A 14346-nucleotide genomic window follows, 5' to 3' on the forward strand; every position below is an offset into this window, starting at 1 on the left:
TCCTACTTCTGTGTGTTCTTGCTTGCAATGTCCACAACTATCAGATTGTGGACTAGTGCAATTTCTTTTGTGGGAGCTCTCAATGACCTTTTATAAAGACACAGAGTCTGCCTAGATGATCATGTGGATTTAGTCTGCAGCTTGTAAAGCTGGTGGGAAGGTTTTGGGTCTTCTTCCTTAACAACACTGCCCCTGGGTTTCAACTGTGGTTTTAATTTCACCTGTGCATATGGGTCATCCACTGGGGTTTGCTCCAGAGGACTTGGGTTTGCCCCTGTGAAGGCCAAGTGTGGAGGTGGTGCAGCTGCTTGCGTCACAGGGGTTCTGGCAGCACCAGGTACTCAGTGGGGTTGGCGGCTAGGGCAACAGGAAATACAGTACTCTAGAAGGGTATGGCAACCAGTGTTGGCCAATACGCTCCAGTATTCTTAGCTGGAGAACCCCCTGCTCCATGACAGAGAAGCCTGGCAGGCCAGTCTATAGGGTCGCAAAGAGCCCAGACACAACAGAAGCGACCCTGCATTCATAGACATAAGACTTTTTTTGCCTGTGGCAGCTCTGCCCCAGTGACAGTTGAGCGTGAAGGTGGCTCAGTTGCTTGGCTTGCGGGGACCCTGGAGGCGCTAAGTGTGCAGGGACACGGACTGCCTACACTGCAGGAGTTAAGGCCCTATCAGTCTTTTTTCAAGCCTCTTGTAGCTGGTGATCAGTAGGCCTCTTTGGCCAGTCTTTCTCTGTAGCTCCACCTGTTCAGGCACTTAGAGGGCTCCCTTACTTGGGGTCCTTCTCTGTTACTCAGCATGTCAGACACATAGAGGGGCCTCCGTGGCTGGGGTCTTACTCTGTAAATCCGTGTGCCAGGCACTTGAAGCGACACCCTGGGTCAGGTGCTACTCTACAGTTTGGCACATCAGTCACATAAAGGGCACTCCGGGTGGGGTCCTACTCTGTAGATCAATCCATCAGTCAGTTAAAGGAGCACCCTGGGTGGGGTCCTACTCTGTAGATAACCCATCAGTCAGTTAAAGGAGCACCCTGGGTGGGGTCCTACTCTGTAGATAACCCATCAGTCAGTTAAAGGAGCACCCTGGGTGGGGTCCTACTCTGTAGTTCAGTGCGTCGGGTGTTTGACGGGCCAGCCTCTCTATTGTTCAGCTGCCAATGCTGGCATGTGGAGAGAGAGGCTATGGTGATTACTCCAGCCCCTATGCATGACCCAGCAGTATCCCTTGCTTCCATGGCTGCCTGGCTTTCCTCCACAGGCATTTTCCACCACAATCTCCTCCCTCACATCCCCTCAATCTATCTCTCTGCAGTCAACAGCAACCGTCACCTTGGCTGCTCCACAATCCCTAAACTCCAGCTCCCAACAGCTGTGCTTTCCAAGGGACCTGCATCTCTGTCTGGGTTATGTATGGCCGAAGCAAGGACTGTCTGATTCTCATTCCATTTAGGCTGTCACAGATCAGCTGCCTCACTCTCAGCCTTAACTGTTTCTCCTCTGACTCAGACAATTGCCCTGATGTGGAGATCAGTTTCCCCTCCCACCAAGGGCAAGTCCAGTCCTACTAACATTCCTGTTTCCCCCCCTAGTTCCTTTGTCCTACCGAGTTTTGTGTGGTTCCAAATACTCTTTTCCATTGGTCAGGTACTCCTGCCTGCTCTCACCTGGTGTTCTGCATGCACTTCTGTGTCTGAAGGTGTATTCCTGATGTATCCGTGGAGAGAGATGTGCTCCACGTCCACCCAGTCCTCCGCCATCTTGTTCTCCTCCTCTGACCATCCTATTTTAAATTGCCTCCCCCTGACTCCCCTGACCAATCAATATCTTCCTAACTGCCCATCCTACTTTACTTTTGCCCATGGCACTTATCAACTTCTAACCTACCATATAATTTATATACTTATTGCTATGCCAATCTGTTTAACTTACTAAAAGGTAAGCTTGATAAAGGCAGAAATCTTTTGTATATTCAGTCATTGTTTAAACTGAGGCATTTAAGATACTTCCTGGCATATTACACATTATCAAAAAAATATTTATTGAATGAAGGACTAAAGGAAGAAAGGAATGAAAAACATCACTTGGTCATCTGCAGTAGATTCCACCAAACAAATCCACATTAAGTGGCTAAATAGACAAACATAAACTATCTTTCCAGGAAAATTACACTGTTATATAATTTTGCTTTTCAGGCCCTCATTAAATATGAATATGTATGTGTATACTCATCTATATAGAAAGATACAATCTTCTACTATAATATATGTAGGTTAGCCCCAGAATTGTCACTGGGTAACATTGGGCACATTCTTACAGTTTTGAGCCTCTTACATATAAACTGAAAAGTTGAAATTCTGCTTTAGAAAACTATGATTCTTTATTTACAAATACTTATGGGAAAATAAAATGTGATCAATTATGACTTTAAAAAATGAAGCCTATTACCATATATTAACTGCTGCTGCTAAGTAGCTTCAGTCATGTCCAATTCTGTGCGAGCCCAAAGATGGAAGCCCACCAGGCTGCCCCATCCCTGGGATTCTCCAGGCAAGAACACTGGAGTGGGCTGCCATTTCCTTCTCCAATGCACGAAGTGAAAAGTGAAAGTGAAGTCACTCAGTCGTGTCCAATGCTTAGAGACCCCATGGACTGCAGCCTACCAGTCCATGGGATTTTCCAGGCAAGAATACGGAGTGGGGCGCCATTGCCTTCTCCAATATATTAACTAGAGTACAGTAAATAGACATCAAACAAAATTTTGGGAAGAAAGTCTGTCTGAGAAAAATGTAAATCAAAATAACACCTTTGTTACAATCATTAAGAAGTTGATATATTCTTAATATCCTCTTCAGAAACTCCATAATTTTAAGTTTTTGGGAAAGGAAGAAATACATTTTATGCTAACTGGATAAAGTGAATTAATTTCAGAAATATTACAATGATTTTTAAACGTGCCTTAGAATAGAGAAAACACTGAGGAATAGCAATAGTCACATCAAAGGCTTTTAGCAAAAGAATGAGGAGAGCACGGCAACCACTCTAGTATTCTTGCCTGGAGAATCCCCATGGACAGAGGAGCCTCGGGGGCTATGGTCCACGGAATCACAAAGAGTCAGACATGACTGAGAGACTAAGCATAGTACAGCAAAGGAATATTGAACCTGGCAGGCTGAAGTCCATAGGGTCACACAGAGTTGGACCTGACTGAAGTAACTTAACAACCTAACACTGTGACTGAGACTGTGAAACTATAACTAGGGATCTCAGCTACTCTGCATTATTCCAGCACTGTTCCTTAGTTAGGATATGGCTGTGATCTTATGCTTACAATGCCTGACTTCTACCCTAGTTCAACATTAGCTTAGCTTGCTAAATGCAGAAAACTGTTGGTGCTTACTGAGATTGAAGATTAGTTAGTTGTTCTATAAACCTCACCCTTGTTCCTTATTCTCCAGAAATAGTTAACCAAAGATTTATGACTTAGATAATGTTCCAATCACAAGTGAGACTTGAGAGCTACTTGGAATTGTGCGATCAAGACAAGCACCTCTGAAAACAGAAGAAAACCCCCTCCCTATGAGCACCATAGCCCTTTCCTCTTTCCCCTGTATAATCTCCAAGCAAAACCTGGCAAGTCGGGAGCTGGCTTTTTGGAATATACTCCCACCTTTCTCCTCAGAATTGCCAGCCTCCTTAATAAAGCCATATTTCCTTTTAACCAACACTCTCAGTATTGGATTCTTGAATGATAAGCAGCTGAACAGGAATTCAGTAACAATATCATGATCTGTGCCATGTAGTATCCTAAGCGTTTTAAATACTAGCAATTTTAATTCTTACAGTAAACATATGAAGTAGGTACTACTGTTATCATCTTTTCATAGATAAATAAAATGTGGTACAAAATTTAAGTAATCTATCCAAGTTCTCAGCAGTATATGGTTCTAGGCTGTCTAATTCCAGAATTTGTGCTCTTGTCCCACTGGATCATCTTTTCATAAATAAAAGAATATGGTACAAAATTTAAGTAATCTATCCAATGATGCTGAAGCTGAAACTCCAGTACTTTGGCCACCTCATGTGAAGAGCTGACTCAGTGGAAAAGACTCTGATGCTGGGAGGGATTGGGGGCAGGAGGAGAAGGGCTTGACAAAGGATGAGATGGCTGGATGGCATCACTGACTTGATGGACGTGAGTTTGAGTGAACTCCAGGAGTTGGTGATGGACAGGGAGGCCTGGCTTGCTGCAATTCATGGGGTCACAAAAAGTCAGACATGACTGAGCGACTAAACTGAACTGAAATGATCCAAGTTCTCCACAGTATATGCTTCTATGTTGCCCAAATCTAGAATTTGTGCTCTTGTCTGCCTATCATAAACAGATAGCAGAATGACACTGTGGGAAGAACTACCAAAATTCAAGAAGTCCCCTCTTAAATTTTGAATTTAAATAGGAAAAAAATTGTTAGCTAAGGTTTATTGCTGGTTTTGAATAAAGAAATTTATTTCAATATCCCTGGTTAAGAAAATCCTGTTTAAGCAACCAACTAATTCATGAACTAAAATTTCTTATCAAAAGCTACAAATCAATAAATAACCAAAGGACTAACCTATTTCAAATAAGTAAGAAATTAAAAATAATGAAAAGAAAATCTTTTGTCTAATAATAGTAAATAAGAGAGGGTATGTACAAATGCAAAGATAAAAATTATTTTTTATTATACATTAGATTTAAGAATGAAAACTAACAAAATTGTTAATCCTGAGCCATTGATTTACCTTTTAATTTTTACCTGAACCCCTCCAAGGTTTCTATTATAGGAGATAACTTTCCTCAGAAAGTACCATCTATCCCAACAAATAATAGGAACCCCTCTGCCATTAAAAAAAAAAAAAAGTTGTTGTGTTCAGTTGTATACTGTTAAGAAAAAAAGAAAGAGGGAGAAAACAAGGGTGGTTTGTCAGCAAAAGCAACTTAATGGAATTGTTAAGGAAACTTGGAAAAGGAATGTTTACAAGTAAAATGGTGTAAGCTTAAGACTCCAAAGATACCAGGACATTCTCTACTGATAGAATATGGAAAAAGAATGTCAAAAGTTTGTTCAATTAGTTACTTTATGTGAAAAGACAATAACGATTGTGAGTAATCTAAATAGAACATAAAGGCAAGGAATAAGAGAAATTTGCAATGATTTAGCTTCCTACCTCTTTGCTCTTTGCAACTTCTGCAATAGCAGCAGTCCTTTGCTTTTCAAATTCATCATTATCATTTGGAGGTTTGACAGGCATTGTCACTTGTAACGTCTTTCTTCGATCAAGTTCTCTGCTATCCACTTGGATATGAGACACACACTTCTGATAATAATAAATAAAAACAAAATGCTTCAGTAATATCAGAAGAGATTCAACTTTTTGTAAGAAAGTATATATCATCAAAAGAAATATCTGAATCACAACAAGTAAGAGTCCATAAAAATATAATTCTAACTAACTGAAGTAACTTCAACTGTAACTAGTAAGTGAAAGCTACACGAAATATAGCCATCTAAAAGGGGGAGCATATTTAAAACATTCATTAAACCAAAAGTTCTAGGTTTCATTTTAAGATAATGATTTAAAATAATTTAAAATTTTAAACACTCTAGACTATTGCACAGAAGAAAATTCGGTTTTTTATTAAGACCTGATTTCCACATTATGACACAACATCCATGAGGGCTAAGTAGCATAGTTACTTTTACATATAGAAAGATGTCTTTCAACTTATAAACCAAATCAAAAGCTAAAAACATACCCTTTCCCCCAATCAGGCTACAAAGTTGTGGGATTTTAGTCTCTTGAGACAAATGAAGAAAGCCCTCGATGTCTAAAAATAAGCCCTGAACGCAATTCTCCCTTTTAATCCTAGTAGCAAAACTCCTATAAAATGAACCTTTTTCAACTCAGTAATTTTAATGAGGAATAAAAATATGTTTTCAAGTAAATGTGTTATGGAAATACAGATGTTCAATAATATACATATAAAATAAAATAGCTGATTCCAACACACAGCCAGCATACTGTCTTTAACCAATGTACAAGGCTAAGATGCTGAAGAAGAGATTTTCACAAAGTACTTCATAAACAAATAACATTATTGAAGCTGTAACTTTTAACATACTTCCTAATTCCAAACTGGATAGTTACTTTTACATATAGAAAGATGTCTTTCAACTTATAAACCAAATCAAAAGCTAAAAACATACTCTCTCCCTCAGTCAGGCTACAAAGTTGTGGGATTTTAGTCTCTTGAGACAAATTTCAGTAAATCCTAAAGGAAATCAGTCCTAAATATTCATTGGAAGGACTGATGCTGAAGCTGAAACCCCAATACTTTGGCCACCTGATGCAAAGAACTGACTCACTGGAAAAGACCCTGATGCTGGGAAAGACTGAAGGCAGGAGGAGAAGGGGACAACAGAGGATGAGATGGTTGGATGGCATCACCGACTGGATAGATATGAGTCTGAGCAAGCTCCAGGAGTTGGTGATGGACAGGGAAGCCTGCCATGCTGCAGACCATGGGGTCGCAAAGCGTCAGTCACAACTGAGTGACTGAACTGAACTCAAAAAAAAAAAGAAAAAAAGAGCTATATATACTTCAAATTCTTGAAAATAATTAAATTATAAGTCTCTGTTAGCAATTTATGCAAAAAATATTATCCCTAAAATGTTTATGAGGAAAGAAAATTTTTAAAAATAGTACTTATTATTTATGTAAGTTAATAGAATGTTTTCATTCTTGGGATTTTTCACTAGAAAAATGAGAATATCATCAGCATGCCTCCTTTTATATTGAATTTCACATGTTCTTAAGCACAATAAAAAATGGCATATGTTTTTAAATACTTTCAAAATAGCCATGATGCAAGCATGAATTATTTAATTTTGAGCAGATCCTCTAAAAAAGGGTTTTGAAGAGGATGCCATTCAACGGATTCTGCTCATTTATTTCCTGATCAACTAGATATGTTTCTCGTACCAAATTTTTTAAAATTGTTACTGAGATGTAGGTCTCTGTTTCCTAGCTGCTGTGTTCCCAACTTATCTTCACTTTTGAGTCAGCACTCTTGAAGGAAAATAAAGCTCAAATGCAAGGCAGGTTACCAAGAGCTAAATTTTAGTAGCATCATATGACAAAGAGCAAGCAGTCAGAGGGATTGATTACTCTAAGATTCTTCAGATATAAAGCAGGAACAAGCTAAGGGAGATTGTTTTGAATGCAATCTGATGTTTAGCACAACCAGAAAGACAAGATACTGGCCAGCTGAGGAGCTACTCTGAGGTAACATTCTGTAGCAAGGTGGCTGAAAATTAGTAAATAATTAGGAAATAAAAATGTTTCGCTTATGTGAGAGAAAGATCAGGGACACCTTAGTTGAAAAGGAAAATACCAACTGGAAACAAAATTAAGTCTTTGACAAAGATGGGTCTTTGGATGAAAGCAGAACAGAGTCTCAGAAGGGACAGCTGGGAGAGTAGGTTCTCCTAAAGTGCAATGATGCCCTTCCTTGTTCCAATTTTTTTAATCTCCTATCAATTCTGTTGATGCTTTTATTTTTCCTCCCTCTTTTGTTTTTAATGAACAAAGTGAGAAATTATAGCATATTTTTGTCTTCTTACATTTGCATTTCTCTCTCAAAAAACAAAAGCCCCCACCATCATCTTATCTTAGTCTTAAATTGACATCTGGTGTGCCTCTTAAATCTTTGAATATTTTGGTTTACCAGCATTTCAGAAAAGAATCTACAATGAAACGTAAATTAAAGAGAAAAAACACAATTATCAATCTCTTATAATTAATATATTTCCACGTAACTCCTATGACCACTGAGTGAAGAGGTCAGCACAAAACTGAGCACAACATGAATATAAATGAAAAATACTTTTTGCCGATTGAAATTCATCTGCCAAAGTGAAAGTCATTACCTGTCCAAAAGGCACAAAAGGAGGTGGTCCACCTTCAGTTCCAATATTGCTTCTATTGTGTTTTGACAAGCTCTGTGAGAAAGGTGAGTTATAAAACAGATTTATACATTAAAAATATATTTAACAACACTTATGCACAAGAAATCCAATTATTTTAGTAGATTCCTAAAACAGAAAAAAAAAGCCTATTAATTATTTTACACTATATAAAACATATGCAGAGTTCAAGAAAATAGCAAGGAGAGATAAGAAGGCCTTCAGTGAACAATGCAAAGAAATAGAGGAAAACAAAAGAATGGGAAAGACTACTGATCTCTTCAAGAAAATTGGCGCTATCAAAGGAACATTTCATGCAGGAATGAGCACAATAAAGGACAGAAACTGTAAGGACCTAACAGAAGCAAAAGAAATTAAGAAGAGGTGGCAAGAATACACAGGAAAACTATACAAAAAAGGTTATTAATGACCTGGATAAGGACAATGGTGTGATGACTCACCTAGAGCCAGACATCCTGTGTGTGAATTCAAGTGGGCCCGAGGAAGCATTACTATGAACAAAGCTAGAGAAGGTGATAGAATTATAGCTGCGATATTTACAATTCTAAAAGATGATGCTGTTAAAATATCAATATGTCAGCAAATGTGGAAAACTCAGCAGTGGCCACAAGACGGGAAAAGGTCAGTTTTCATTCCAATCCCAAAGAAAGGCGATGCCAAAGAATATTCAAACTAACACACAACTGCACTCATTTCACATGCTAGCAAAGTAATGCTGAAAGTTCTCTAAGCTAGACTTCAACAATATGTAAACTGAGAACTTCCAGATGTTCAAACTGGATTTAGAAAAGGCAGAGGAATCAGAGATCAAAGTGCCAACATCTGCTGGATCATAGAAAAAGCAATTCCAGAAAAATATCTGCTTCATTGACTACGCCTTTGACTGTGCAGATCAGAACAAACTGGAAAATTCTTAAGAGATGGGAATACCAGACCATTCTACCTGTCTCTTGAGAAATCTGTATGCAGGTCAAGAAGTGACAGTTAGAACCAGACATGGAGCAACAGATTGGTTCAAAATTGGGAAAGGAGTATAATAAGGCTGTATATTGTCACCCTGCTTATTTAACTTATGCAAAGCACATCATCAAAAATGCTGGGCTGGATGAATCACAAGCTGGAATCAAGATTGCCAGGAGAAACACAGCAACCTCAGGTATGCAAACGATGCCACCCTAATGGCAGAAACTGAAGAGGAACTAAAGAACCTCTTGATGAGGGTGAAAGAGGAGAGTGAAAAAGCTGGCTTAAAATTCAACATTCAAAAAACTAAGATCATGATATCCAGTCCCATCACTTCATGGCAAACAGAAAGGGAGAAAGTAGAAGAAGTGACAGATTTTAATTTATTTCATTTCTTGGGCTCTAAAATCACTGAGGATGGTGACTGCAGCCATGAAATTAAAAGATGCCGTTCCTTAGAAAGAAAGCTATGACAAACGCAAACAGTGCATTAAAAAGCAGAGGCATCATTTTGCCAACAAAAGTCCATATAGTCAAAGCTACGGTTTTTCCAGTAGTCACGTATGGACGTGAAAGTTGGACCATAAAAGAACGTTGAGCATGAAAGAACTGATGCTTTTGAACTGTGGTGCTACAGAAGACTTTAGAGAGTCCCTTGGATTGCAATGAGATCAAACTAGTCAATACTAAAGAAAATCAACCTTGAATATTCATTGTACGGACTGATATTTAAGCTGAAACTCCAACATGTTGGCCACCTGATGTGAAGAACCAACTCACTGGAAAAGACTCTGATACTGGAAAAGATTGAAGGCAAAATGGAAAAGGGGGTGGCATAGAATGAGATGGTTGGATGGCATCACTGACTCAATGGACATGAGTTTGAACAAACTCCAGGAGACAGTGAAGGATAGCGGAGGCAGGTGTATTGCAGTCAATGGTGTCACAAATAATCAGACAGGCCTTAGGGACTGAACAAGAGTCCCTGTATTATATAAAGTATATTTTGCATTTTATGTCAGTTATATTAAAAAGCACTAAGGCTAAAGGCAACAATAATCAGTTTAATTAAAGAACACTATAAACTGTATATGAATATCATATTTCTTGATAAGCTGTATTTAAGATGTTCATCTAGTAAAAAAGAAAACACACAATGCATAAAATAATTGAGAGGTCCTTTCCCTAGTTTTAATTTAGATATTAAAAAAAAAAGACCAGCCAAAGCCAAAAAATCAAGTTTTTGATGCTATGAGTTTCTTATAGATCATATAAGCTACCAATAATACCATTTTCTAAAACACATTATATAATAAAAAGCATATTACAGGATTTCTACTTTCCATCCTGATGAATGTATAAGAGTCAAGACTTAAATCGCCCTCTACAACCAGGAATATGGACAACATATAAGAAACAAATGTTTTATGACACATGGCAAGAAGTAATGTAGGACTGTAAGTCCAAAGAGAAAAAGAAAAAATAACAGGTGAGCTCTGCCTTTCTGTTTGAGACATGATGCAGACAGCACAGAAAGCTACGTTGGGAAAATCAGTCTCATAGCTCAAGGTGGACTGAAATAATTGGAAGCCCTGGGGCAGAGGCTTGGAAAAGAGAGTCCCGTACAGAAAAAAATGCTCCAGAAACCTGCACAGGATCTCCCGTAAGTCACTGCTGAGAACTAGGCTGAGCAAAAAACAACTGCAAGTTACAGGCTTCCATTTATACTAGAATCAAACAGAATAAAACATTTAGGGATACACTTAAACAAAGAAGCAGAAGTTCTATGCAATTAAAATTACAAAAGATTGCTAAAAGAAATTTAAAAAGATACCAATAAATGAAAAGACATGAGAGGGTCATGACTTGGAAGATTTAATGTTAAGATATTAGTACTACTCAAATAGGTCTAGAGATTCACTGTAATTCCTATTAAAATCCTAGGAATATTTTTCACAGAAATGGAAAAATCCACACTAAAATTCATATGGGATCTCAAGGGACCCTGAAGAGTCAAAATAATCCTGAAAAAAGCTCATACTTTTCGATTACAAAACTGACTAAAAAGTTATAGGAATCAAAACAGTGGCAATAAGACAGACTAACCGAATAAAGAACCCAGAAATAGATTCTTGCATGCATTTTGTTGTTGCTCAGTTGCTCAGTTGTGTCCAACTATTTGCGACCCCATGGACTGCAGCACGCCAGGCTTCCCTGTCCTTCACTATCTCCTGGAGTTTGCTCAAATCATGTTCGTTGAGTTGATGATGCCATCCAACCATCTCATCCTCTGTTGCCCCCTTCTCCTCCTGCCTTCAGTCTTTCCCAGCATCAGGGTCTTTTCCAAGGAGTTGGCTCTTCACATCAGGTGGCCGAAGTATTGGAGCTTCAGCTTTAGGATCAATCCTTCCAATGAATATTCAGGGCTTATTTCCTTTAGGATTGACTGGTTTGATCTCCATGCTGTTCAAGTCAAGTGATTTTTGATGAAGGTGATAAGGTCATTCATTAGGGAAAGAAGAGTCTCTTCAACAAATGGTGCTGGGAAAATTGGATATCCACATGGAAGAGAATGAAGTTTTACCCTTTACTTACACCATGTTTAAGAATTAGTTAAAAATGGATCAAACACTTAAATTTAAGAGCCAAAGAGCTAAACCCATCAAACTTCCATAAGAAAACCCCACTGCTTCCAAAATTAACTCTATGGTTTATGATTTTTATGTAAACATTTGATTTCTATGGGAATCACCTGCCAGATGCTCAAGTAATTTGAATGCTCCATGATTTCTCCATCACTATGGTTACCAAAATCAAAAACCTATAAAACCAAAGAGAACTAGTATCATATTAAGATGTTTTCAAACTTTTCCATGTAAATTTTTACTGCCCTCTAAAAAGAAATACTAGGGCTTTTTTTTTTTTCCCCAGAAGTCTTTATAAAGAAATAATAGGGCTTCCCTGGTAGCTCAGTTGGTAAAGAATCCACCCGGAATGCAGGAAACCCCAGTCCAATTCCTGGGTTGGGAAGATCCCCTGGAGGAAAGCATGGCAATCCACTCCAGTTCTTGCCTAGAGAATCCCCATGGACAGACAAGCCTGGCGGGCTGCACTCCACGTGGTCACAAAGAGTTTGATATGACTAAGTGACTAAGCACAGCACAAAAATAAATACTAGCATGGCTCTCAGAAAACAAAGTGCAAAAACATACAATAAAACATTATAAGGATAATTGTCAAACTACCACTGATCCATGCATGTGTGTGTCTGTGTGTGTGTGTGTGTGAATAAATGTGTTTGTGTGTGTTTGCATGTTGGAGTGATCAATTTCTGAGGAATGTTTGGTCTACTTTACAATCAGTGAGGTAGGTTAGTGCAAAAGTAACTGCAGTTTTCCACTGATCAACTTTGCCATTTGATATTGGAATACACATTAATTATGTATTTTATTAATTATTATTTAATTAATACATTGTAATTAAAACTATTAATTATTAATAGTTTTGGCTGGGTTGGAAAAGTTATATATGTTTGTCTGACTTGAGAACATATTAACACAGTTTAAAAAAATCTCTAAGGATATAATATATCAACTTATAAAAGGAAAAGATCACAAGAAATGGGTGAGATTTCTCTAGGAAACTCACAGTTCATAAACTTGGCTATTTATATGAAACTATCAAATCGCTTTATTTATTACATGTAAGACTCAGGGCCATCACTCTGGAGATACAGGAAGGCTCAGACCCATCAATCATAAAATAAGTTTAACAGTTCTTAAAGCCTATTTTCTGATCCATATGGACATAACACTCTCTTATAAGATGGCTAGGTGGATTACATAATATACAGACACAAGAGGCCAGCACAAGGCATACACACTGTTCAACAGATATTTGTAGAACTGAATAAAAATAACAAAAACAGGAATTCTGACTTCAAAAAGCTTACAATCAAAGGAGATAAGAAGTAAATATAATTTTATTGCTAGGTAAAAAAATAATATGCTTCTTCATATCATGAATAAAGTATTCTAAGAATTCAATAAAGGAACAAATATTTCACTATGTGAAAAAACAAGCATTTTCAGTTTAAAAGTATGGTCGATTCATGTTGATATATGCCCAAAACCATCACAATATTGTAATTATCCCCCAATTAAAATAATAAATTTTTAAAAAATAAATAAAACCAAAATAAAAAAAGCATGGGGACAATATGGTCATGCATGAATTAGGAGAGAAACTGGGACTACCCTGGTGACCCAGTGGTTAAGACTGCTAATTCCAATTTAGGGGCCAAGGGTTCAATCCCTGGTTGAGAAACTAAGATCTCACATGCTGCACATTACAGCCAAAAAATAAAAATAAATAAAATAAGAATAATAAAATAATTTTAAAAAATAAAAGAGAAACTAAGACAAATTATCCTAAAATTGGGAAAATCTTTCTTCTTTTTCAAAAGAACAACTGAGAAAAGCCTAGAGAACGGAAGAGTAATTAGTTCCATTTAGCTAAAACAAAACCTATGTGAAAAAAATTAAGAAAGCTGAAAAGATAAACTAGAACTAGGGCTAGATTATAAATGACCTTGAATCTCCGACTAAGGTATGTGAAATAAAAGTAGGGTGTAGCATTGGTCTGAGTTATGTTAAAGATACTCTGGCAGAGCATAATAAACTAGAAGATAGAAGAAGGATATGTGGTAAAACCAGCTAAAAGGCTACTACAAATAGCCCAGGCCAGAGAATTAAACTACAGTAATATCAATGGAACCTGAGAGCAAGACACTGATGAGAGATCTGACTGCAGTTGACCAACAGGTCAACTGGGTAGAAGCAAAGTAGAAGGATAATTATTAGATAACATAGATGACTAGGAGGATGAAGATACTGTTAACATAAATGGTGAAAATATCAACTAATGTGACTAGAAAGTCAAATGCAACAAGAATCCTTTCATTATAGCGAAATTCTAATTTGCTTTCACTTATATCTATGTGTGTTTATAGATAAGATAAATACACGTTATTCATACATAAGCACAAACACTTGTTTTCTGCAGAAAGAATTAAACACAGGTATATTATACATAGGGCTTCCCTGGTGGTTCAGTGGTAAAGAATCTGCCCACCAATGCAGAAGATGTGGGTTTGTTCCCTAGCTCAGGAAGATCCCCCAGAGAAGAAAATGGCAACCCACACCAGTACTCTTGCCTGGGAAATCTCATGGACAGAGGAGTCTGGCAAGCTATAGTTCATGGGAGTCACAAAAGAGTTGAACATGACTTGACGACTAGACAAAAACAATATTACACATAGCTTATAACTGGTATCCTAGCAGTTTTAAAAACTT

The 14346-nt window shown here is 37.7% G+C and overlaps 1 protein-coding gene across 5 annotated transcripts in view; it reads right to left on the reverse strand.

The window, feature by feature from the left end:
* Window positions 1-14346, reverse strand: part of TDRD3 (tudor domain containing 3) — a 231369-nt gene that overhangs the window by 110263 nt on the left and 106760 nt on the right. For all 5 annotated transcript variants that reach the window (XM_069602155.1, XM_069602153.1, XM_069602156.1 and 2 more), the window contains 2 exons: window positions 7973-8044; window positions 5210-5359 (listed from right to left, as the gene is read on the reverse strand). In XM_069602155.1, coding sequence (XP_069458256.1) covers window positions 5210-5359; window positions 7973-8044 — 222 coding nt within the window. The remainder of the gene's footprint in view (window positions 1-5209; window positions 5360-7972; window positions 8045-14346) is intronic.

The sequence above is a fragment of the Ovis canadensis genome, chromosome 10, assembly GCF_042477335.2.
Source record: "Ovis canadensis isolate MfBH-ARS-UI-01 breed Bighorn chromosome 10, ARS-UI_OviCan_v2, whole genome shotgun sequence".
Taxonomy (NCBI): domain Eukaryota; kingdom Metazoa; phylum Chordata; class Mammalia; order Artiodactyla; family Bovidae; genus Ovis; species Ovis canadensis.